At 45.5% G+C, this 25,713-nt stretch overlaps 1 protein-coding gene and 1 non-coding gene across 3 annotated transcripts in view; one reads left to right on the forward strand and one right to left on the reverse strand.

Annotated features, from left to right (window-relative positions):
- The window catches only part of DRP2 (dystrophin related protein 2), a 41,223-nt gene extending 15,786 nt beyond the window's left edge, over positions 1-25,437 (reverse strand). Inside the window, exons 1-8 of one of the 2 annotated variants that reach the window (XM_040999502.1) lie at positions 25,259-25,437; positions 10,719-10,896; positions 6,671-6,834; positions 4,967-5,123; positions 3,039-3,159; positions 1,277-1,545; positions 781-927; positions 272-350 (exon numbers count right to left, since the gene is read on the reverse strand). In XM_040999502.1, the coding sequence (XP_040855436.1) occupies positions 272-350; positions 781-927; positions 1,277-1,545; positions 3,039-3,159; positions 4,967-5,123; positions 6,671-6,834; positions 10,719-10,835 (1,054 nt within the window). In that variant the 5' untranslated portion in view covers positions 10,836-10,896; positions 25,259-25,437. The remainder of the gene's footprint in view (positions 1-271; positions 351-780; positions 928-1,276; positions 1,546-3,038; positions 3,160-4,966; positions 5,124-6,670; positions 6,835-10,718; positions 10,897-25,258) is intronic. The other variant, XM_040999503.1, reaches the window with a different exon arrangement.
- LOC121169551 lies at positions 17,475-17,577 on the forward strand. The gene has a single exon (XR_005885856.1). It is a non-coding gene; the product is annotated as a U6 spliceosomal RNA (small nuclear RNA).
- Positions 25,438-25,713: the final 276 nt, after the last annotated feature.

A 25,713-nucleotide genomic window follows, 5' to 3' on the forward strand; every position in this document is an offset into this window, starting at 1 on the left:
ACATTTTCCGCTCTTCTTACAGATGGGAAAACTGAAGTTCAGAAAGGTTAAGTTATTTTGTCAAGCTTGCACAGAGTTATTAAGATGAGTCACTGTAACTCAGACCCAGGTCTCTGATCAAGAACCTGTTCTTCATACTATACTTTTTATCTTCATTGCTTCTTGCATGTCAGGGCATATTGGTCTCCCACCAGGACCCCAGGTGAGGCAGAAGACTATCTTGGAAGGTCACTGAGGTTCTGCTAAGACAAGCCCTGTTTGGCTCACGTACAGGAGAGGAAGTGCTGTGATCCTGGCCCAAAGTCCCGATGGGCATCCTGGAGCTGCTTAAGCCTCTCGCCAACTGATACCTGTGGAAAAAACATAGGAAGCCAGTGGATTCAGCATAGTTGTTTAGTGTGGAATTCCCTGGCTTCTCCAGACATCTCTATGATATCCTTTTAAACTGGCTTTTCTTCAGTCCCAGGCCCTCTCATCATCACCTAGCCTTTCACCTGCGTTCCCAAGGGTCAGAGAATAGCATCCTCATTCCAGGCCAGAAACTCTCTTCTGCTTCTGTCTATCCTGAGTGCCCAAATCCAGGCAGACCCCTCTCACTTCCTCATTCCAATCACTATAAGTTTCAAAGGTTTGATACTCCAGCCCCAAGTGGTCTGCCACTGTTTTCCCATGTTAAGTCTCATTGCAACATCTGTCATTTCCTTTGGCCCTGAAGAGCTCCCCCACGAGCCTGGTGAGACTGAGGCACCTCCCCATGGCTCACTGTGGCTGCCTTTTTACCTGTAGCTGTTTCCATCTGATGTTGATCTGTTCCAGGGCCCGAGAATTCTCCATTGACAGGTGCACATCTGAAATGGCAAGCTGATGGGCCAGATCATTCACCAGTTTCACTCCATCTTTCATTGGGGAGAATTCTTCTTTGAAGAGCTGGAGTGCCAGGACCCAAGTGCCACAGCAAAGAGTGGGGACAAGGAACTTTCAGTTAGCCACTTCAACTCCCTACTTTTCACCCAAAGAGTGTTGATACAACAACACAAATTAGGTGCTTGTTTATTGGGGTAACTGGACTAGGGTATGGGTGGCCATTGTGCATATCCTCTCAAGAAAACCCAGGAAAGGAAAGAGCAGAACAGAGGAGACTCCAGCCAAAGTAGCTCCAAATTAGCACATGAACTGAGAGTGGCTACATGACAGCTCAGGCCAACAACGGAGTCTCAGCAGGCGGAACATTAGTGCATTGGACTGGACTGTAGCCAGGGCAGAAAGGTTTGTGTACCTTAATAGCCTGAATGTGCTCTGGGAGTGAATCAATGAAGAGATCACCAATGGGCTCCCAAGTAGCCCGGACTCCTTCAGCTTGGGTCAGAGTAGTGCTTAATTCCTCCATTGCCCCTTGTATCTCCAACAGCTGCTCCAGAGTGCGCTCAATGTGGCGGTGCTGGTCCACACAGCGGGCTGTCAACTTCTCCCAGAGCTCGCTGGCCACCGTTGCCTGCTTCCACACAAAACGACTAAGATTCTGGATCCGCTGTCTGGGGGAAGTATCTGCAAGTGCAGGCAGAAAGCCATGTTGGGCCAGTTAGGCAATGGAAGCTCACGGAAAGAATGAGACAAAGACAATCCTTTGTAAAATACCTGTGTGTGTGTATTCATAAGCAAATACATATTTTTTCGTGATTGAACTTCTGTACATTTAGCTTTTTTATACTTAAACTATTTTGAGATCATATAGATCACATGCAATCACACGAGAGCATACAAAGGTCACATGATATGTATTGTTCATCCATTTCCCAAAATGCAATGCAATAGTACAGTATCACAACAAGGATACTTTCAATTGTTTTTCAAGTTCCTTAGCTGCTTTATTTATGTGTATTCACTTTCTGTGTGTTTGTATGTGTGTACAAGCATGTGTCTTTGGTTCTACACAATTTTAATCACGCATTGATTCATATATCCAACATCACAGTCAAGAGATCATCTTGTTTCCATTTACTATCATGGGAATTTCCTCATCTAAAAAAAAAAAAAAACCACACAATCATCAAGATAAGTAGTGAGTAAAACACAGTAAGAGCTATGAGAAGTCCCTGGGACATGATTTGGCATTAGTGTCCGCTGCCCACTTCCACCCAAAGAAGGGAGGCTTTTTACGAAGGTCTGAGTGAGAGACAGGCTTCACGTGATCAGCTTCTCCACCAAGGCTTCCGATTTGTCAGGCTCCCATCCCTTTTGCAGAGCTCCCTCCAAAGGTTTCAAGCCCCCAAGTTCAGAATACTGGAATGATCCTGCTTTTACTTGAACTTATCCTACCTAAGGCCCATTGGGCAGAAATTAAGTTTTAATCCTCCTACCGAGCAGCAGCCAGAAACTGATAGGGTAAGTAGAGTGGATCAAAGGTTCAGTTAATGCAGGGACAGAGGGTACCAGGCTATTCATAGCCCATTGTGACAGCAGAGAAGTGACAATTTTTTTTTTTTTCGGAGAAGAGGCCTTGCTGGGCCAGGACTGAGACTTAATCACCACAGGTTACTCTCTTCTACTTTATTTGAATGGAGTCCAAGAGCGACTCCCTCTGTCTGGGGAAGGGGCCAGAAGACACCAGGGTCAGCATCAAAGAACAGTCACTTTTCCTCTTGAAGTTCATCATCTAGATTCCTAGATTTGAAAAGTGTTGCTTATTTGCTGGTTAATTAAAGAATCATCACTTGTTCTTTCATGTTGCTTTTGTTTGCTGAGTCAGTTCAACTCATTTGAGTATTCTTTTTTCTTTTTCATGCCTCACTAAAATGCCATGTGTGATGCTTCAGAGAGCCACCCACAGCGTTGGGCCACATGTTTGCAATCCCTGTCCCAGTCTTTCTTCTTTGCTTCTTCTTACAGGATGAATCATGCCCCTTCCAAATATTCGATTCCTTGGGGAAAAACTATCCTCCTAGATAGCAGGTTAGCAAATGAGTTTGGGGAGAACAGGATGAGATTCGGTTATGGGTACATAGCTCAAGAAGAAGAGGGGAAAGTGGAAAGCCACCCACCTTTGCTGTCAGAATGAGGCTCCTCTAATTCCTCGAAGGGGTGCTGGGACAGGAAGGCTTGGGCTGACTCCAGCACAGAGTAGATATAGGGGCCCCGAGATTTGATTTCTTCCATAAAGGCCTGTGAGGTTTAGCAATAGAGAAGGAAATGTTTCAGTCACTTTCAATTCTATCCTGCACTTCGTAACCTTTTATCTCAATGTGACATGACCCCGTCAGCAATCTCACGTGTTGTTGTGGCAGCCCAACCAAAGGAGGGACAGTCCTCCTGGCTGGCAGATAGCCCAGACAATGGAAGATCTGTTTGGTGAAACTATCTATGCCACATGACAGACAGAAATGTGGACATCTTCATTCTCTGGAAAACTAAGAAAGTTCCCTGTGAGGGGCTTAAAGAAGCAAAAAAAACACATCAGTAAGGGTGTATATTAAAATTTTAATTACATTTTGTTGAAATATGCAGACTAAAAAATCAAAAGTGTGCAGCTCAATGAATTTCCCTGGAGTGATTCCCTCCGGGTAACAAATGTTGAGCTTAAGAACTCCAGGAGCACTTCAGAGCGCCACCTGGTGGCCCCTTCCAGTTACTCTCACACCTTTCTTTTCCAAAGGGGGCCACGATCCTGACTTATGGAACCACCCACTAGTTTCACCTACTTTTAAACATTATACAAATGCAATCATAAGTCTCTCTTCTTTTTGTATCTGACTTTTACTCAACAAACTGTCTATAAAACTTGCTCATGGTTCTCCCGCTGTATTATATTCTATTCTGTATTCACTTTATTTTATTTTTGTTTTCTTTTTTTCCCTTTTATTTTTACTTTTACGGTACAATTCCATAGGCTCTAGGATTTCCCCTGTCCCCTCCTCATATTCCCTCCCCCAGCTTATTTCTCCCATATTATTACAATAGTATAGTCCTTCATAAGCACTCATAAGTCCATCATTCTGTTATTTAAGTATGTGCTGACATTGCTGGTACAGACAATGACAGCCCAGCATCCTATTGTTAAGATACATCCAACAGTTTCATTGAGAGTCCATCTTTGGAAGTAGAGATGCATACTGCATTGTATCTTCACATCTGGATATGACAGTCTCTACTACGCAGTTCTATACATTCCCTTAAATGAGAAGCCATGAAACTAAATCAATAGAAATAAAGACAAAAGATTTACAGCACCATGGAGCTAAGCAACATGCTACTGAATAACCAATGTGTTGATGGAAAAATGAAAAAGAAAACCCAAATCTTCTTGGAGAAAATAGGCAAAGGTAGAAAGTTCTAATATCATACTGTCAAGATATATTTAACTGTTTTACTGGGAGTCCTCCTTTTATTTGGGAGTAGAAGTACCTACTGCAACGTATCTTCACTTCCAGGTATGCTAGTCTCCATTATACAGTTCATCTGTGAGAATATAAGTTTATACTTGTTCACCTATGCATCAATTTTTTTTGGTATTTTGCATAAGGTTGCCTTATACCAGAGAGAACATTATGATACTTGTCCTTTGGGTTGGCTTATTTCACTGAGCATAATGGTCTCCAGTTGGGATCATCATGTTAAAAATGGTAGAATTCATTAATGGTAATTTAGTATTCCACAGAGTAGATGCACCACAGTTTCTTTATCCTTTCCTCTCTGATTTTTCACTGAATTATATTCATCAAAAATCAGGGCAACGTTTTAACAGAGGCCAGCATTTGACAATAGTGATAAAGGGGAAAGATCAAGCCTTCTAATAAAATGCTGTGGTGTGAGCATTAAAAAAAAAAAAAAAAAGAGGCAAGATCAAGCAAGACACATAATCTGCTATGACTTCTGGGGTCTATGCAGAGCTAAGCCCCCTCCTGAGTTAAGCAGAAGTGATTCCTTTCTGACTGAGAGGCTACCCACCATGGCCTCCATGACCCTAACCTACCGCATGTGTTTCCTTCTCCTGTTGCACCAGGGTCACATCCCCTTGGAGGGGCAGCTGAGCCGATAACTCCTCATCTTTTTGGCTGAGCCAGTCAATAATCTCTTGGAGGGGGAGCTGGAGCTTTCCACTGTGGTCCGAGAAGGCCTCTAAGCGAGCACTGTACACAATGGGTAAGATCAGCAATGTTTAATTTTTTGAAGTGACAAAACAACTCCCCCACTCCCAAAGTACACTCACATAAGAACCTTCCCACAAAAAAATTGGACGCCGCTATGATCTAAGCGGGCAGAAGCCCTGGAGCCCTCCCTCTTGCCGCCCCACCCCCACCCCGTCCACCTCCCTAAACAGTCCCAAGACACTTCTACAGGAAACACAGTGTAAAAACCGTGTGTGAGTGAGTGACCATGGATTGGGGAGGCAGCCCATACTTGAATGGCTTAAAATGTCACCATGTGGACCTCTCCTGCATAAGGCTGGAAAGGGCAGCAAACTATGCAAAGGCAAGCCAGGTGGCAGCTGCTCTGCTTCCTCTCTTACCATTGTAAGATTCAAGTCATGTCACAGCGCTCATCTGAGTCTGCCTTGTGAACGGGAGGGAGGGAGGGCAAGTTGGGTGACTGAGCGTGGGCACGCCTAAGTGCAAAGATGCATACCAATGTGAGAGTCAGCAGCCCAGGAGACCCAAATGGATGACAAACACCAGCTACAGGGGTTTAAGATATGGAAGCAGAAATATGTGTACCAGATCACCAGCTGCCTGCCTATCCCGACCTCCAAACGAGCCACGAGTTCCAAGAGGTAGGAAGCTGGAAGCTGACCAAAGCTGTGTACAACCATTGAATCCACTCCCTGCAGCTGAAAATCCCAACTGTTTTTATTTGTTGCATCATGCCACATGAGCCAAACCCTTTTACCAAAGTCATTACCTCAACTAATCCCCACAACAACCTTTCAGGGAAGGCAGGGAAGGTTAAGTAGTTTTTCTCAGGTTAGACAGTTAAGTTGGTGGTACAGCTAGGATTTGCACCCAGTCTTATCTGACTCCAGAGCCTACATTAGAAGCCAGGAGTTTGGGCTTAGATGATAGGATCTGGAGAGGAAAAATTGCAGGTGTACACACAGAGGTGGAGGAAAGAAAATGGATGCAGAACTTGCTTTCAGACTCTTTCTGAGCTGCCCTTAGCTTGGGGAGGCACAGCCAGATTGTTAGCCCAAGGATGTGAGTGGAGGACATTAGAATGTGGGAAAGTCAACTCATGAGACCTAGCAAAAAAGAGAGTAGCTGTGAGTGGAGGAGGAGGAGAGAATAGCACTTCCTTCAGCTGCACATCAGCACCTCTGATTTTAGAAAGCAATTTTGCACTTTGCAATCCTCATGTGAATGCCATGAGGTAATGAGGGCAGATATTATTCTTCCATTCCTAAAAAAAAAACAAATGAAGCAAATGGAAGTTTGAAGATCCCAAACAATTTATGAAGGGTGACACAACTACTTAAATCTGAGGTTCAACTCTAAAGTCTCAGGGCTCTTCAGTGCAAGTTTCTTCCCCCAGTACACAGGAGGTATGGGAGGAGAAGCAGATGGTGAGATGAAGGACAGCAGGACACACAGACTGAGGGTGATGCCGAGCTGCTGCAGCAAATGGAGCCCAACAACATTCCAGGCAATTCCCTAAGGCATGTGTTGCTAGTGCCAGGTCTTACCGGAGATTGTGAGACTTCTTCTTGATTTCATTCCAACACAGATTCATGGTTGCTGGTTCCAGGGGTCCAGCAGCACCAGAAGACCCGTTCAACAACTTTGGGCTTAAGCAGGGAACCCCAGTGCCATCTTGAGGAGGGGCAGGGGTGGGAACAGCAGCTCTAACCTGGAGAGAAACACAGACACCCTGTGATCCCTGGAGTGTACCACTCCCTGGTCTGCATCAAATCAAGAGAGGGACAAGTGGGAGCAAGAAGAGACAAGGGCTGCTCTCAGGGCTCAGAAATCCTATTCCTCTGTGTGTGTGTGTGTGTGTGTGTGTGTGTGTGTGGCATGAGAAACAACTCACAGTTCTGTTTCCTGCAAGGTTGCCCTTGGTCCCCCCATGCATGGCATAGGGTTGCTGACAACTATTGTTGTGACTCTGATTAGTGTAAATTCTGTCAAGACCACTGCCCAGGTGGGTTCCTGGAAGTTGGCGTTCAGTGGAAAATTGCACAAGATTTCCCAAATGCTAGTAATCAAGGCAATTCAAGTGAACTACAAGCTCATACTTCTCACAGTTTATTCAGCCTTCTAGCGACAGTTGAGAGGTTGCCTCACAGAGATCCAGAGTGGGAGCAGATCAGCCAGAGTAATGGAGATCCTGCCTCTTGAATATTCCGAGGCCTCACTGTCCCTATCTTTTCCCACTCATACTTCCCACCACACTTAGAAGCCTGGAAATAGCCCCGAAAAGCACAAAGTATGTGCCATGGGCGAGACAGGACTAAGACAGCATTCTGGATCCTGCTTCGTGAAGGATTCTGACCAGAGCCCACCAAGATGTCAAGCGCTGAAGCCTGCCCGAGTGTAGGCCTGCAGGCTTGCAGCCCATCGCCTTTCTCTCTGGCACTGGTAGGGCTTTTGGGGGGGTGGGGTTTGTGGGGGCTGGGTGAATGGTAGTTATGTCAGTGAGCCCTTAAGAAGATAGTTACAGGAGCACAGTGCTAGGGCCAGGAGGCAGGAGCAGGTGGAGAGAAGAGAAATCGGAGGGAAGAAATCAGCCTGCACTGCTGCTGCTGTGCTCCTGCCTAGGGAGACCCATTCATCTGCCTGCTTGTCCACCTGCATGCCTTTGTACGCAAGGAAAATAGAGCCACCAGTGGCCGGGACTTCTCTCGTCTCCTAGCTGTTGCAAACCATACTTTCCCCACACCCAAGACCCAGCAAGTAATTTAGGAAACCCATTACCCATTGGAACCACAGCTCACAGCCATACTGAGAAAGTTCAGTGAAGCTGCTGCCAAGCTCTAGGCAAAACTCAGAGCTCAACCACCCAGTGGTCCCACTGGGTTGACCTACCTGTGCTGCCAGGGGAGTCCAGGGCAGGATCCGACAGCTCCATGATTTCCTCCTGGCAAAGATCCGGACCCAACGCCTGGGGAACCTCAAAGAGGCGGCGTCCTGACAATCTGTGAGCAAGGCCACTCTGGGATGCAGGCGGAGCTGAGCCAGACCAGGAGGCAGGGGGCAGGTCCCCTGTTTGTTTACTGACCCCCCAGGAATCCAGAGGGGGTGGCTATGTCAGGGCCTGGCCAGTGAATCACAGCTTTGTCCCTGGGGAATTCCTGCCTGCTCGCACCCAAGGGCCAGGGTGGCCCTGCCAGGCTGGCAGGGACGGCGGGTGTGGGAACACAGCATTCCATGATGCTGAGGAGGACCATGCAGAAGGCAGCTTCTGTTGGTATGTTTGCCCTTTCCAGGATGACACATAGGACACCTACCACCTCCAGATCCAGTCCTCCAAAGGTGGTGAAGGAATCAAATTACCCTGTTGACAACCTTCTGGCAAGCAACTTACCTGGACCTGGCAGAAGGGTGGGTTTGCAGAACAAACCTGTGTTCCACTGAGTAAGGCCCCTCAGGCAATGAGAAACCTGAGTGGCACTGGGGACAGAGACCCCTGGCATGGTAGCATTTGAATATCCTTAAAAGACTGAAGGATGGTGGTGGCTGGGGGTGGCCAGGAGATTCATGGGAGCCCACTGCGAGCTGCTCTGGCTACATCAGCGCTCAGGTATAGAAAAGCCACAATCTGCAAGCCTCTTGCTGCTGCTGAGGGATAGAAGGAAATAAGTGGTGGCATCCCCAGAAGCTCTGTGGGAGACAGAATGAGCACAGGGCAATGTCCTGGACAGGAAGGCATCTGTGCCCAGCCTCTGCTCCCAGGGACCCCAGGGAGATCCCTTTCCCATCAACCTCTGCCCCTCTTGGAAACTATTCCTTTTTTGCATTAGTGCTTGCCTGGAGAAAGGTTAACATTCCCGAGCCAGTTCCCCCCACCCCACTCCATCACCGACAGCAAATAATGCCTTTTATTTTTAACCAAAAATGGCTCTGTCACCATCCTCATGTATCTCCCACAGCTTTCTGAGCTTCTGAGCTTTGTACAGCTCCACATTGTTTCCATGCTGAGCCCCACCTACAGGAATAGTTGTAACAGCTGCCTGATGCTTTCTCTAGGGCCTAGGGTGGAGGCAGCTGGCAGGATTAGGAAGGAGGGGCGCCTGGAGAATGGCAGGGGAGGGCAGGTCCCAAGAGAGCACAGTGGCTTTTGCTCCCCTGCTGGCTGCCGCTTTACCCATGCTGGCATATCTGGGCATGAGCCAGTCTCAATGTCTGGACTGGGGTGCGCCAGAGTGAGAAAGAGCCCCTTGTGGCCCAGCCGTGACCAAAAGCACCCCCAGTGAGTTGGACCCTATTCATGTTAGCCTTTCATTTTCATCTGGACTTGTTGTGAGTTTCTTATCACACCCCCCCCCCCCATCCAGCTTCCACGCTGCTCTCTGTGCTTCAGTCCCCCAGGCCTAGGTTCCCACTCACTCTCAAGTCACATCCAGCAAAGCTAAGCGCACAATGGGCAGAGCACGAATAGTGGCTGCCTCTTCTCTTGTTCCTGTTGATGCCTTCCACTAGGCTGTGTCTTACAAATAAGGGTTTGCCTCAATTCCTTGAACCTCACAGCAGCAGCGAAGGGAGAGCACCTGGTTGTGGCCAAAGAAATAGGTCGGGCCAGACTTCTCAAAACACAAAAAAAGCACTCCAGCTCCCTGCTCGGGGTGAAGTGTGGATGGAGTGGGCAAGGAACAGAGTAACGCTTTGGGAGGGGTTCAGGAGGCAGGTTGCTGGGGTCTCTAACTTGACCATGGCTTGGACAGGATATAAGAGGCAGGAATTCTTGGCTACATATGGCAAAGGATTCAGTAGCTCCTAGCACAGGATCTTTCTCTCTTTTTCCAAAACAGGTGCCCAGCACCCACATTCTCAGTCCTTGCTGCTATCTTTTGCTCTCTCCTCCTCTCTGTGGATTCGGTCACTGCCTGCTCTGCTTGTAGTGACACAGGATCACAGCCTGTCTGTGAGACCCCAGGAGACACAACACTGTCAAATGCTCATGGTCCCTGGGTCCCAAAGCACTGCAGGGCACCAGAGGGTATTGTTGATATGCTTCCTTCCGCCATCACCTTTTTCCTGCCCTCCCTCATGGTCAGGAAAAGGGGTTGCCCACTCCAGATCCCTGCCTTTTACAACTCCTCCACCCACCCCCTGATATAGCCAGGCCCACAGCCACCACCACTGCACTCTTGAGGGAGAGGAGACAGAGAGGCAGGTAGGAAGCTAGAGAGTTTTAAATGGGGATAAGGCAAGATTTGTAAGGGAAGACTGGGCACTTGAGTGGAAGAGTCATTGGCAATGTAAGGTATGTCATAGAGAAACCAAGCAAAAGAAGCTCCTGCCTCAACCTGGGCCATGCTCTGAAAGGCCGTGCTTTGCTGGGAGCGAGCGGCTCACATCTGGAAGTCTTTGAAGGCTAACATGGAACCATTCCCCCCATTATGTCTCATAATAGACTCCATGCTTGATAAGGGACAGGCCTGGAGGAGGCCCCATATTATTACATACAATTAGTGCCCCTTTGGAAGCGCGGGCATCCCAAGGGCACACACTGATCCAGTATCTACTCTGTTTTCGCCACAGCTCTTTATTTTGCTATTGGTGGACTCTTACCTGAGGCTGGGGACAGGTGTTTCGGAGGCTGCTGCTATGGTGGAACTGGTCGGCTGCCCTCCACTCATGACATCGTGGGAGGGTGTAAGGGCATCCCTGCATGACCATCGGTTGCATCAGAACAAAGGCTCATGGAGAGTGAGAATGGGCACTTCACCTACTGTTGAACATTAAGCACCTGGAAGAGTAACAAGGAGAACTTCAGAGACACAATCTGGAAAAGGTCTGTGAAAACAGATCCTTCCCAGAGGTGCCCTGATGTGCAATTAGATAGACATGCAAAGTTTACTGACTTACCCAATAATTCTTCCCAGATCACTACATACCATGAAGTACTTGTCTTAATCATTCATAGACAAATTATTTCTTGTTTACCTTTAGTGGCTTGTGCTGGATCCACACAGTGGCAGTGGAGGTGGGGGACATGGATCAGGCAGGCAGTCATGTAAGCTATTGATTCTAATAGATGCTTACGTGGCAAATGCTATCTTCAAAGTTTGACCAGAAGGCTTGACAGCGAACACTGAGTGGGAACAGCTAGCGACCTAATAATGTACACAGACTTGCATTTGAAATGAGCCCCAAAGGATAAATAGACGTTTGTCTGTGCAGAGAAGGTCATTCCTGGCAAACCAAGCCACCTGTGCAAACGTGGGTGTCTCAAAAGGCACAGCATGTTCAGAGTACAGTGAGTTGAAAATGTCTGGATTAAGGAGGCACACAGAGATGAAAAAGACTTGGGGCCTACCCCTGGAGAGTTCACATACAGAGCAAACAAACATGGTATGGGTAGAGGCCATAAAGTGTCATTTGCATAAATAACATAAATATTTATCTAACAGAGCAGAGACAGATAAAATAAATATATGTCCTATCTGGACATGTCAAGAAACGTTCACACATGGGGCAAGTGTTGTGGTATTGATTTAAGTCCTGGCTCTGATGGCTGCCCAGGGCACTGGAGATAGGAGCTGGTCTGCTCCGGACCCGGCTTGTCTCCCAGGCTTCAGCCTGGAACAGGAGGGGCCGCAGAAGCCAGTTACATCACCGACCTGGCGGGATTCCAGTTGACCAATGGCACACCTGAATAGACATTCCTTACATAGTTAGGGCACGGACAGCCCCTTTGCCTGCCCATGTGTCTAGAGGGGTATAAAACTCCTCCACGCGTATCTCAGTTGCCCTTTTCGCTCACCTCTTCCTTCCCCTCTGCGCGAAGAGGGCCCAGGAGCGGATTTTCCAATAAAGCTTCCATTACAACTCTGAACAACTTGCCGATATTATTCCACCAGCGGGCGGGGCGGTCGGTGGTCGTTATCTAATAGGCTCCTCTATTTCTGACCCAGCTCCCTACTAATGTACTTGGGAAAGTAGCAGATGATGACCCAAGTGCTTGGGTCCCTGCCACCTATGTGGAAAAAGGAAAATGGAGTTTCAGGCTCCTGACTTCAGCCTGGCTTAGTTCTAGTCATTGGGGCTCTTTGAAGAGTGAACCAGTGAATAGAATATCTCCCTCTCTCTTCCCCTTTCTCTGTCTCTTCTTAGCTCCCACTCTCTCCTTCTCTCTCTATCACTCTCTTCAAATAAATAAAATCTTTAAAAACAAGTCTTGGCAGACAAAATGCACTTGAGGTGAGTTATGAAAAGAAATGGGATGATAAAACAAAAAGAGCATTCCAAACACGACAAAAATAAAATGTGTGGCAATGCTCGGTGTAGAGCTCAGGGTGGGTGCCTTGGGGGAGCATTAGGAGATGGGGCTGGAAGATGAGACTGGCCAGACTGCGCCAAGTCTTGAATGATAAGCAGAGGAGGCTAGCTTTTATCTTTTAGACAATAGGAAAGCACAAAGGATTTTAAGCAGGAGAGTTACGTGGCCAAATTTGCATTGTAAAAGAGCCTTCTGCCTGTCTTGTGCAGGAGTTCTCCTAGGGGGGGAAGAATCCATACAGAAGCTGTTTGCAAGAGGCAGGCAGGTGCAGTGAGAACTGAGCAGACTGCATGCATGCATCAGGCAATCTGAAGAAGTGAAACATACTGGGCTCAATGATTAACTGAATGGAACGGCTGAAAGGGATGAATGAGTCAAGTTTTTCTCATTTGGGAGCTAGGTACAGCAAGGGAAGGAAAAGAGAAGTAAATTTGGCGTAGTAGGAGGTGAAGGCAGTGTTTTGTAATAAGCTGTGCTTGAGACAACTTTAGATGTTAGGAGCTGAAGTGAGCAAAGGTGAAAACTTTCTATGTGAAAACCACTGGACGGCTTGATGAGATTGGATAACCAAGATAATAGTGCAAATGATAAGAATGATCTTACTTAGCATAGAGCAAAGACATGTAGACCCTGATCCAAAAGAAAAACTGAGCATCATTGTCTCCTGATTCTGGGGATCAAATAGCCACCAGTTTCAGACTCTATTCCAGTGGTTCCACACATTTTAAATACAGAGCTCCTTCAGAAGATGTGAAATAAAAAGCAACAAAAAACTTACCCACCCACTCAGACCCACCACAGTAACTGTACTTTGAGAACTAATAGAACGAGGAGAAAGATATTCATAGATTAAGGAACGATGGACTTCTGGCATTAAGTACCCTTCCCTCTTCTACAGGGGGCCATGGTACAAAGATTAGGAACCATTACAGATTTTGTGGTAGTCAAGATCCCTATGTATTACACAGCCACACAACTCCTTATCCCCAAAGAACAGCTGAGAAGCTAGCTCCTCTGTGATTGGGCACAAACGACGGAACTAGCCATCCAGATCAAAAATGAAATATTACTACGGGTATGTTATGAGCATATAATTTACAAAGGCTTGCTTCTGACCCTTTTTTTGTATCACTACTTTTATTTTTGCTGATTATGCAAGCAACACAAGTTCTTTACAGAAAAATTAGAAAATACAAAAAAAACCACAATAAAAATAATTAATAATATGAACACCCAGAGATAACTATTACAAGTAGATGTAAAAGTTTGAAATTTTTCTGCAAAAAAAAAAAGGCATACATAAGTACAGGTGTATAGAACTTTCAAACACTGGAAAAATGAGGTTAAAGGATGAGTTTACTATGAGGCCAGCACTGTGGCAGTAAAGTCACTGCCTGTAACACCAGTAACCCAGATGGACAGTGATCTGTGTCCCAGATGCTCTACGATCCAGCTTCCAGAGAACAACCTGGAGAGAGATCAGAAGGTGGCTCAAGTGCAAGGTCTCTCTCCTGGGAGACCCTGAAGAAGCTCCTCATTGTGGGCTTCGGCCTGGCCCAGCCCTTCCCTTTCTCTTTCTCTCCTCCCCTCACCACCACTTCTCCCTCTCTCTGTAAATCTGCATTTCAAACAAACAATTAAATATTTTTTTAAAAAAAGATTCTTATTTTGGTTTAAAAATGCTGAAATTCAAGGATTTTTTTATAATACGCATTTTTCATAAACATTTGTACCCTGCTTTTTTCACTTGCTATGCTAACATGATCTTTTTTTTTCAAGTTTTTTTTAAACATTTATTTTTATTGCAAAGTTAGATATATGTAAAAAGAGGAGGAGAGACAGAGAGGAAGATCCGCGACTGGGAGTGGGCCCAGTAGGGAAACTATGGGCATCTCTCTGATGGGCTGCAACTCCCACTGGTGAGCATGAGAACCAGGGCTGGAGACAGGCCTGGTTATATAGGTGGTGGCATCTGCAAGCCTGAATGTGGACTGAATAATGGGTCGGTTGTGTTGAGCTAGGCTCCAATACCTATTGATCTGCATAAGGGCTGAATGAATGTGGGATAGACTGGACCAGTCTGTTACATATACCAACATGCACAGCAACCAAGACTGTGGGCAGACCTAGTGTGGGTTACTGGGAGTCACACCAACTAGGCTGCAGTTCCCATTTGTATATGTTGAGGGCAGAATATGTGGTCGGCAGGGTTAGGCTGGGCGGCAGCATCCAATGGTTTTTGCATGAGATGGGGCTGGGAACAAATCTAACCAGGTGACTGCAACCACCAGTTTGTGTGTAGGTATATACGGGTGATGGACTGAGGCAGACCCCACACTGGCTGGCACACACAGAAGCCTGACTGGGGATACCTGTGGCAAGATTTCTTTGAGGATCTCCACCAACACCATCACTAACTGGATCACTGGACTCAGAACTCCAACTACGGTGAAAATCACAGGATTGTGGTCTGACCATGAAGTGCATGTATCAAAACTGGATTTCCACGGTTGCTGAGGCCTGGGCATGCCCAGATGCTCATGGAGTACATAACAACCAATTCATTGAGGCCTGCAGAAGACATCTAGTACCATGGAGGGCAGAAAAAATTGAACAGCTCTCACAGACAAGTATCTGAGCAAATCGAGACGCTAAGGTGGACTATGTTAGCTAATGGACCCTGGAAGGATTTTTCTCAACCTTGGAGCAATGAAATCAACAGCATCTCAGAACTTTCAAAACAATTTAAACAGTGTCCTCAGAACATGCTCCACTTTGGGGACCCTTGGATGACATCGGGTGGCCTTCCCCCATTCCCGGGTACTGATGTGGTTGGATTGCTGGGAGCGGTTCTCTCTTCTTTCTCTACTTCCCCCAGATACCAGAAGCAAAAAGGATATTGGAGGCAGTTAACTCATTCACTTTTCCTTCAATCCTCTACCCTCCTCATCAAAATTGGCGGTCCACATGGCCATGTATCCCTCTCAACTATGTAAACATCATCAAAAAGAAAATGAATTTATTATTTAAAAATGTAAAAAAGCAGAATATGCCTGGCTTCCATAGGCAATGCTGGAGTTGTGAGCACTAGCTTAACCCTCTGCGCTATGATGTCAGCCTCTATCCCCCCATGATCATTTTAGAACATGAGTAACTATTCCTCTTAAACATGACATCTAAAAGCTGCATAAGAGATACAGCATTAAGATTGAGGCCATGGCATCTGGCATTGAACAGATGCAGAGTCAAATCCATATTTCCAATCCACCCCTTAGCAATATGGCCTGGAAAAGTTAAGTTCTCTGATCCTCAGTAAAATGGTGGTAACAACAATACCGTCCTCTGATGTTAACAATGAGAAAAATAACAGCAGTGTCTAGCAATAATGCACAGTTCAGTAAATGCTAGTTATGATCATTCTTGTCTTCCATTGAATGAGTATACCACATCTATGTTAACAATTAGATGTATGTTTACAGCTCTGTTCTGTGAGTTAAAACAGTGAATATCCTTGTGCATACTTATGAGTTTTTCCTTAGGCTAGTTTCCTAGAAAGTTAAATTCCTGGATCAAAGGTGTAGAACCCGTTACCGACTTGTAATACATATTTTAATTGCCTAGAATATAAAGTTATTTCATTTTATAGTACCACTAGCCATGTGTAAGAGTGCCAGTCTTCCAGCACACTTGCCAGCAGTAAGTAATCTTAATTTATTTGCCAACTTTGTGAGTGACAATGACACCTTAAAATTAGTTTGCATTTCCTTAATTGCCAGAATTAACTTTCCTCACCTTTTTAGTGAGCATTTGTATTTTTTCTTTAGAAATCTTCTCTTTTATCCTCTTTTGTGATTCATTTATTTACACACTGATTTCCTTCCTTCGCATTCTGAATGCCAGGCTGATGCAAGAACAAGATAAACACATGGGAGCCTAAGGACTCAAAGGAAAAATAAGGTAAGCCCAGGAATGAGAGATTTTGGATCTTCTAATCCCTTCTGGGTCTAACATGACATTGCTGTTTTCAGATTTTGATCCTGACTGTGACCTTAAATTATTTCACCTCTCTAGGTCATAGCTGGCTAATCTGTCAAAGAGTAATTCTTAAGTACTACCATGCATAAAGACACTATCAATTCCCCTGCATTTTTGTAATAAACTTTTGTGGTCTGCTTTGCTTTCTTTCAAGATCTTTAGTACAAAATTATAATCCCATTTCACAGATGAAGATGCTGAGACACAAGTGAATCTGATCCTCCTGATTGGTGGGTCAATGCATCTTGTTCCACACAGAGAGATAATTCTACCTGCTTATTTATCTCCTTCTTACCCCCAAATCACTACCCATATACACTAATGTGTTTCCAATTTCTTCCTTTTAATTCTCAGGGACTGTGGGGAATTAGAGGTGAATGGGTATTGGGCTCCTATTGCTGAAATATAGGGACTAAGATATATTAACACAAAAGTATAACTGAAGAGAGAAAGTGACTCATCCCCTATGTGGGACAGAGAAATCATGCTGTAGGAGGCAACAGAGGAAGCAGTTTTCCCTGCTGATTGGAGAGATTTGGGGAGTATTTCTGGAAGACTTTCGAGATAAAGTAAGAGGGGAAACACATGGAGACGCCTGGCAAGCTGTGGAGGATGCTTTGCGGTATAAGTGACTCCTCTCTGCTGTTCCCTACAGACACTGCTGGGTACCAAGCTAGGAATCTATGCAGCTGGAAATATCCTTTTCTCAGTTCTTGAAGACACACCTAAACCCATCCAGGAGGATTCAGGGTGGGAAGACACCATTTCGCTTAGGAATAAATGTTTTAAAAACACGTGAGAAGGACCAGGATACCAGCAGGAAGGCGGGACCAGATCCATGCCTGATACTCACTGATATCTGACATATTTCACACTGGAATAGGCACAGAACAGGCACTTCATAAATGTTTTCTAGCTTGATTTATTGAATTGAATTCCAATAGGTAAGTGCACAGGTTCTCAATTTTGTTGGTACAAATCTTAGCAGGCATAAAGAGAAAAGGCTGTGCTTGCTTCAGCAGCAAATATACTAAAATTGGAACAACACAGAGAAGATTAGCATGGCCCCTGCACAAGGATGACATGCAAATTCGTGAAGCCTTCCATATTAAAAAGTGAGAGAGAGAGGCCTTGGAAATACATGTGCTTGCTTGCATTGGTGTGACATGATGTATGTACAATATTAGTATTTGAAGTCAGGCTTGGAATGGCAAAAAAGAAAGTTGCAAATAACCTAACTGTCTATTATTAGAGGACAAGTTAAATGAATGATGGCATGTCTATGCAGTGGGATTCCGTACAGCCATCCAAAGAATTTAGAAACTCTTCATGTGCCCATCTGAAATGATACCTTGAGAAAAAAAAAATTAAGTACAAAGAATAACCTGAATTACCACGGCTCAATTTGAGAAATTATTACCTATATCACAAAAGTCTCCTGTCGCCACTAAGAGGTCTAACTATTTTTGACTGAATATCATCTTGTACTTTTAAAATACCTATTTATACATTTATCTATTTTATGAGGAAGGAAGAGAGACAAAGAGAAAGAAACAGAGTAAGATCTCGTCTGTAGATTCACTCTCCAAATATTTGCAACAGCTGAGGTTGGGCCAGGCCAAAACTCAGTGCAGGTCTCCCACGTGGGTGTCAGGGACCCAATACTTTGAAAATCACTGTTGCTTCCTAGGGCGCGCATCAGCAAGAAGCTGATGGTGGGAGTGGAGCATGCTCTAAAAACCAAGACACTGAGATGTGAGATGTGGGTGTCCCAACTGGCAGCTAAACCACTATGTAGAATGCCATCCCCCTTTTATACTTTTTGCATTTGGAACATATGAACATATTATGTAGTTAATAGCAGCTGCTTCCTCCCTCTCTCACCGCTTCTCACCAAAATGTCAGGGAAGCCATCCACTGTTCTATGGAAATGTTGATGTGGTAGCTTTTCTAATAACAAAATAAATAATGACAGTCAAAATGTACTCTGTTGCACATATTCACTGAGAAACCGGCATATAACAACTCATTCCATCCTTACAAGCCTATGACATAGTTACCATTGTCTTCATCATGTGGATGAGAAAATAGACATAGAGACAGTCAGTAACTCGTTCAGTCATAATGTGAACATGAGCTGAGGAGTAAGGATGCGAGTTCAGGAAGCTGTACCCCAGGATCTGTTCTAGAATTCAGTGGGGAGGCACTGTAGTCACTGGCCTCTAACAGATGCAGATTTGTCTGTGCGCCACAAGGTGGGAGCCTAAGCACAGACTCATTTACATCACTACCTAGAAAAGAAACCAAGGTTGGACAGGTTGCAAGAAGACCCAAGGTCTGGAGCAAAGGTCTGGAAAACCCTGCAAAACATTTAGAAGACCTCTCAGAGGCATCTGAGAAGTCAAATTCTTGTCCACTCTGAATTTGAGTGCTCGATAAATTGTTTTTGAGTGAATGGATAAGTTTTTTTCTGCTTAAAAACTGGAGAGGTGTAGGAACCTATGTTTTCTACAGGAATACATAGCAGAAGTAGATAAGAGAGTCCACTGAAATGTTTTTCTGCGATGGCAAAAATCTACAATCAACGATCTAGGGACAGGGGCCTAGTGAGTGCCCTCTGTCAGACAGCACAGCATGGTCGTTTTAAGGACACATGGTCTGAGCCAGCACACTTGGGTTTACACCTGGCTCCACCACTTACCAGCGTGGAGTTGGACCAGCTCCCTAATCTTACCATGCTTTATTTCCTACAGGCCTAAAACATGAGCAACATAAACACCCACCTCATAGGCTGGTTGCAGGGAGGTTATCTATAGTTTCTGGCCCTTAATAAGTGCTCAAATTTTATCTATTATTGTTGCCACTCAGCCATTGGAATACTGTGTAGCTGTTGAAAAGAATAAGGTATGTCTAGGACCCTGTGCAGTGGCCTAGCGGCTGAAGTCCTCACTTTCAACAATTAGGAATCCCATATGGGTGCTGGTTCTAATCCCGGCATACCCACTTCCCATCCAGCTCCCTGCTTGTAGCCTGAGAAAGCAGTCGAGGATGGCCCAAAGCCTTGGGACCCTGCACCTGTGTGGGGACCTGAAGGAAGTTCCTGAGTTCCTGGCTTCAGATTGGCATAGCATCGGCCGTTGCGGTCACTTGGGGAGTGAATCAATGGTAGGAAGATCTTCCTCTCTGTCTCTCCTCCTCTCTGTATGTCTGACTTTCCAGTGAAAATAAATAAATCTTAAAAAAAAAAAGAATAAGGTACATCTCTCTATATATATTGCTTTGCACAGATAGCAAAGGTAGATATTTTAAGTCAAAGTTGTCAGAACAGTATGTCAGGTAGGACTCCAGCTTCATATAAACATTTTCAAGAAAAGTGTATGGGCAGAAGGTAAACCTAGACAAATACACAACTGTCCATCGACATTCGGATGCTGCTGTTTAATTTTTAAAATAGCAAGCACATATCATTTAGGGGAGAAAGAAAACCAAAAAAGAAACAGGGAAGAAGATGAAGATATTGAGGGAAGAACAGGAAGTGAGAGGGAGAGCTCCTTCCCCTAGGCTCTGGGTTTCCCTCCGTAGCAAGGTGACACTGAATGATTGCCTCCCTCTCAAAGCACTGCCTGGATCTCTGATGACAGAATACTAAGAAAGGACATATACATTTTAGTGATGCCAAGCTTTGTTACCTGTTCCTAAAATAACTCCAGTAATGTAGCCAAAAACCAAGGTTCCATCTCACGTACATGTTTCTTCAAGAATGGATCAGAGAAACTCATGTTGTTGAACTAGAGGGAATCTTCAAGCTCATGTTGGCCACTTTACTCATTCATGGATGGAAACAGGGAAATCTGCACCGGAGCTGCTAGCTGCCCAGCAAGTATGAGAAAATGTATTCTTTGTTAGAAAAAAAAAAAATTAAAGATGCAATCCCACAGGTAAGAAGGATAAGAATTTTATTCTGAGAATCAATTAATCCAATAAACCTGAAATTTTTACACAGTGCTGGGGGAGCACAGATCAGTCTTCTGGAGATTTGACAATGTCTCCCCAAGATGATGTGCTACACTTTGCGAGGAGATAATTCCAGCCCAAATATCTCCCCAAGAGAGACAGTTCCCTGGGGGAAGGCATTTGGCACAGTGAGTTAAGCTGCCACCTGAAACATCTGCATCCCACATCACAATGCCATGACTTGAGGCCAGGTTTCTCTATTTTTGATGCAACTTCCTGCTCATGTGTCCTCTGGGAGTCAACAAATGATGGGTCAAGTGTCTGAGTTCTTGCCATGCCAGATTCGGTTCTGGGCTCCTGGCTTTGGCATGGCTCAGCCAGCACAGTTGCTGGCATTGGGGAGTGAATTGGCAGATGGAAGATTTCTTTCTCTCTGAATCTCTCTACCCCCTTGTCTTTCAAAGAAAAATGAAAATGTACTTTTAAAAATAGAAATGAAATATGTTGTTTTAACAAAAAAAAATGGTCACTTAAGAATACTCTAAGAATACTAATGCAAGAATAATCATACTAGCCCTAGATGTGATAGCCACAAACTGGAAATTGCCTAAATGCTCACCATCAACAGATTAGGTGAATACACTGAGATATGTGTACAAAATGAATATACAATAGTGAACAACTAGTCAACTGGAGTCACATGTCACAACATGAATGCACGTCACAATTGTAACTGAATAGAAAAACAAGTTTCGTTACTTCTAGGCCTTTTGGCTAAGAATAAGTATAGAAAAAAAACAAGTTGCAGAAGAATAATGGAATACACCATTGACACAAAATTTTCAAACATAGAAGGCAATAGTATACAATAGTTACAGTTCCATGTGCATATATAGAAAATGAGTGAATAAATGCCTAGGAATAATAAACACCACATCCAAAATGATGGCTATTTTTGCAGGGGGGAGGGAGAGCCTTAATCAGAGAAAGACAGAGGGAGTTTTCAATTTTAGTGGTGATGTGTCTTTAAAACTGGATGATAGGGCCCAGTGGCGTGGCCTAGTGGCTAAAGTCCTCACCTTGAACGCGCCAGGATCCCATGTGGGCACCGGTTCTAATCCCGGCAGCTCCACTTCCCATCTGGCTCCCTGCTTGTGGCCTGGGAAAGCAGTCGAGGACGGCCCAAAGCCTTGGGACCCTGCACCCGTGTGGGAGACCCGGAAGAAGTTCCTGGATCCTGGCTTCAGATCAGCATAGCATCGGCGGTCACTTGGGGAGTGAATCATTGGAAAGAAGATCTTCCTCTCTGTCTCTCCTCCTCTCTGTATATCTGAGTTTCCAATAAATAAAAAATCTTTTAAAAAAACCTGGATGATGGGTGCTCTGATTTTCAGAATATTACTGTTCTTTATATCCTTTTCTGAATGTACAAAATATTTCATAACAAATCATTTGAATAATTGCAACATATCCCATGCTGAAATAAAAGCTGATAAATTGTGGATATAACAAAATACTAAAAACAGGTTTTTAGCTTAGCAGTTAAGACATCTGCATCCCACCTGTGATCAGCTTGTGGCTCTGGCTCCTGACTTCAGAATCCTGCTAATGCAGACCCCGGGCTTTGCTGACATCTAATTCTCACCAGCCCCAGGTATTGTTGATGATATTTAGGGAATGAAGCAATTAATCAGGTTTCTCTCTCTCTCTATCTCCACTCCCTCTCTATGTCAAATAAGTGAGGGAAATCTAAAAATTACCACAAGAAATGTCTCAAATAAAAATGTTGCATACAGAATAAGAGGAGTATTCCTGAAACCTGATTCATTTTCCTAGGACTAGTTTGATGGGAAGGAAGGGAAGGAACCTGCTAGAGAAGTAGCAATTGGGTACACTGGCAGACGATCTCAGATACTTGACAGCTATGGGAAGGAGAAAACTTGATTCATCTCTGGGTTTTGCATATTTTAAAATGTGGTGTTGAACTCAACTATTTTACATGTTTTTGTCATGTGACTAAGTACTCCATCCTTTTTTTCTTTTTTCTTTCTAAATGAAAAGCAATTTAGCAAGATGCTAAATTATTTCTATATGGACAAATGTTCCCTGGTCATATCAGTTTGGGATATACTGAGCTAAAGAGGATGTCCAAGGACAGTACTTCTCAGTCTTTTTTATTATTTTATTTTTAATATTGTTTGCATAGTTGAAAGGGATACTTGCATTTGGTGGGTCTCCAACAAGGATGAGGAGGACATATCCAGAGGCCCAGGAACATGTTGCAAAGCTTAGCAAGGAGAGTGGTCCTACCTGTTCTGCTTTCTATGATACGGTAGTCCACATCCTCTGCTTGCCTAAATGAGTTGGCTGTCAGGTCTCCTGTATGCATGTGAGTATGCTGTCCACTGCACAGGTATCTACAAGTGCAGTGTCCTGTTCTGTGGAAGCCTCCAGAATTCATTCCTCCTCTGTCAAACATGCTTTCAGCAGCTCCCACTTCAATGTGTCTCCAGACTTTCCCCAGGCAATCTGCAGTCCCCTCCCCCAACCTGGGAACCAGGGTGGCATGTGCCCGCCCTGGAGTTCCCTGTCTTACCCACATATCCTTAAAAAAATTTTTTTAATTAAAAATTTAAAAAAATTTAAAAATCAAACAGGTAACTATGCTAGCACACTGATATAGTTAACACAGATTTGGCATTAACCAGGCGCAGAATATCCACAAGCTATAGGCTGCTTTTTCCCCAGCAGTGTAACACTTGCCTAGGTAAAAGGTAACCCAAGTATTTGCCTACAGCTGGGGTGTCAGTCTTTAATGTGCTTTTCTACATTGTAACTCTCCACAAGGAGAATTCAGTTACCAAACATTTCCAAAAAACTGTTGGACCATATGTGATACATACCACTTCCTGCCCCATAATCCTCCCAAAAGAATCTACCCATGATCTCCAAAAACAGTGTTCCACAGAAGCCTGGGCTGGTAAATGCTGTCCTAGAAGGCTTTAAATATCTATTTTAGTGGCTGCTGTGTGTTCAGGCTCTTTTGTAAGAAAGGAACATAGGTTTGCAATGCAGGTTCTACTGAGTGCCCTTCCTCTGCATGAGTTTCTCTGATACATGAAAAAGGCTATACCGTCTCTGGCTTCATTAATGGGACCCCATCCTAGCTGGCACTGTGGTAGGTCCAGCATCAGAAACTTCCAGGTAGCCAAAGTTAGAATGGCATCCCAGATATTTGTGCTCTCTTTCTCTCTGCATCGAAGTTCTAGGTCTTCCATAAGCTTGCTCTTTTGTGCCATACCCTCCTACTCCTCGTTAGGTGATGGCCAAACTGCAGGATGTTCCTCTTGGGAACTCAGAGCTCCGTGGCTGGAGCTGGGTTCTTAGAGGCGGCAGTCTCGTGGGAAGAGGATGATCGCTGTGGCCTCCATTGCCTGGCCGTGCTGTGCAGACAGCAGCAGTGCAGGGCACAGGCCTGCCCAACCGGGGCAAGAGGACTTCAGGCTTCTCTCACGGGCAAGACACTTACTTTGAGTTCCAGCTCCACCTTTTTATAAGGGTTTCCTTAGAAAGCCCTGACACTTTCTGGAACCATCTCCCCACCTGAACCTCATGGGGAAAAGCTCCTGATGTGTGTGTTGGGTGGTTGTAGGGGGAGGTTCCATGGGAGCATTTCAAAGGGATATCTGTATCTGAGCACCTTCAATGTAGATACAAGGATTCCTCTGGAAGAGTCAGGAGCTGAGGTGAGCTTTCCAAAGGCTTTTGTTCTTTCCAACAACCAAAAAGAAAACACGAGAGGAAAGTGTGTTCTTTCCCAGACAGCAGATACCAGGCTGTTAATGGAAGGTGGTGGCAGCAGCTGCAGCCAGCCTCCTCCTCTGCGCCGCTCCACCCTTGCCAAGCACAGGTCCAGCCCTAGCCTCCTGCCTGGATCCAACACCCAGCACTCCCCAAGCAAGGCTAAAGCTTAACCACTGGTAAGATCTGGGGTCCACTCCCGACTCCTGAGGCTCAGAATGGTGGGGAGTGGCAGAAGCCATCAGAGTGCTGGACTCCAAAGAGAAGTGAGCCTGATTTCAAATCACTCCAAGCTAGGCTCTCCAGAGTCCAGCAATGCTTCCTGCTTCCAGAGCGCAGAAAGGAAACTGTGGAGAAGACCTGGGCGGTGAAGCTGGAGGTCGGGGGCGGGAGGACGCCACAGGGCAAAGGAACAGAGCCAGGAAAGCAATACTGAAGTGAAATGAGCACTTCAGCCCTAGACTTTTAGGTCAAAGCCTGGTTTGCTTCCGGGCAGAATTCCTGGGTCCCGTTTGTGGCCAGAACAGTCATTTGCCCTGAAAAGCTGCTCCCAGCTCTCGCCCCCGCCCCCACCTCCCCGCTTCTCCTTTCACAGCCAAAGCTTTCCCCACACCGTCCCTTGCCTCCCGCCGGGAAATCTACCCGTGGACAAAAAGCCAGTCATTGAGCACCTGAAAGAAAGAAATCAACGCCCCTCTCGTCTCCAAGCCACACACTGTGATCCTTCCTCTTATCCAATTTTATCCCATAGTTGCTCAAATTGGCTTGAGTTTCAATGCCTGGGAGGTTTGTTTTTTCTTTATGAACCCAAGCGGTGACCACTTCGTTGTGAGCATTTTTCTTTTCATGCAAGTTTTCCTGCAAAGGCAACACACAACAAGCAGGATAGGCAGACACACTCACACACGCACAGACACACATACACACATGCACACACCCCACAGCCACACAGCACCACCGGCGCTTCCTCTCCGTCAGTAATTCCCTCTCACTCAGCTGAAAAAGGGCGAGGCTTCCATAGGATTTCTCTGTGGCCTACCTTCTGATTCCCGCAGGTCTGGGGAGCAGGCGGTAGCAGGCAGTTCGGAGACCAGGGCTGGACTGCCTCTGTGAATCAGCAAAGAAGTCCCTGAGACAGGGATGCCGGCAGCTGCTGTGTGCACACTCTCCCTCTGGCTCTCCCACCTCCCTGCCCTCCTTCTCCTTCTCCTCCTCCTCCTCCTCCTCCTCCCTCGCAGAGCCGCTCTGTGTTGCTATGCAATCGTCACCAGCGCTAACAGCATCCCCCCCTCTGACCTCAGGCGAAGACACCCTTGACTGGGCAAATGCAGGAAGAGCAAGGACAGTTCTTGAACAACTACCACAGCCGTGGCGGCGGCGGCTCTGGGAGATTTCAATTCATCAGAAGCAGAGGAGGGAAGCGGAAGAAAGCACAGGCTGAGAGGGGGAAGTGGGAGAGAGGCTTCCACTGGGGAGGAGGAGGAGACAAAAGAG

The sequence above is a fragment of the Ochotona curzoniae genome, unplaced genomic scaffold (assembly GCF_017591425.1).
Source record: "Ochotona curzoniae isolate NIBS_2020 unplaced genomic scaffold, NIBS_Ocur_1.0 scaffold_1852, whole genome shotgun sequence".
Taxonomy (NCBI): Eukaryota; Metazoa; Chordata; class Mammalia; order Lagomorpha; family Ochotonidae; genus Ochotona; species Ochotona curzoniae.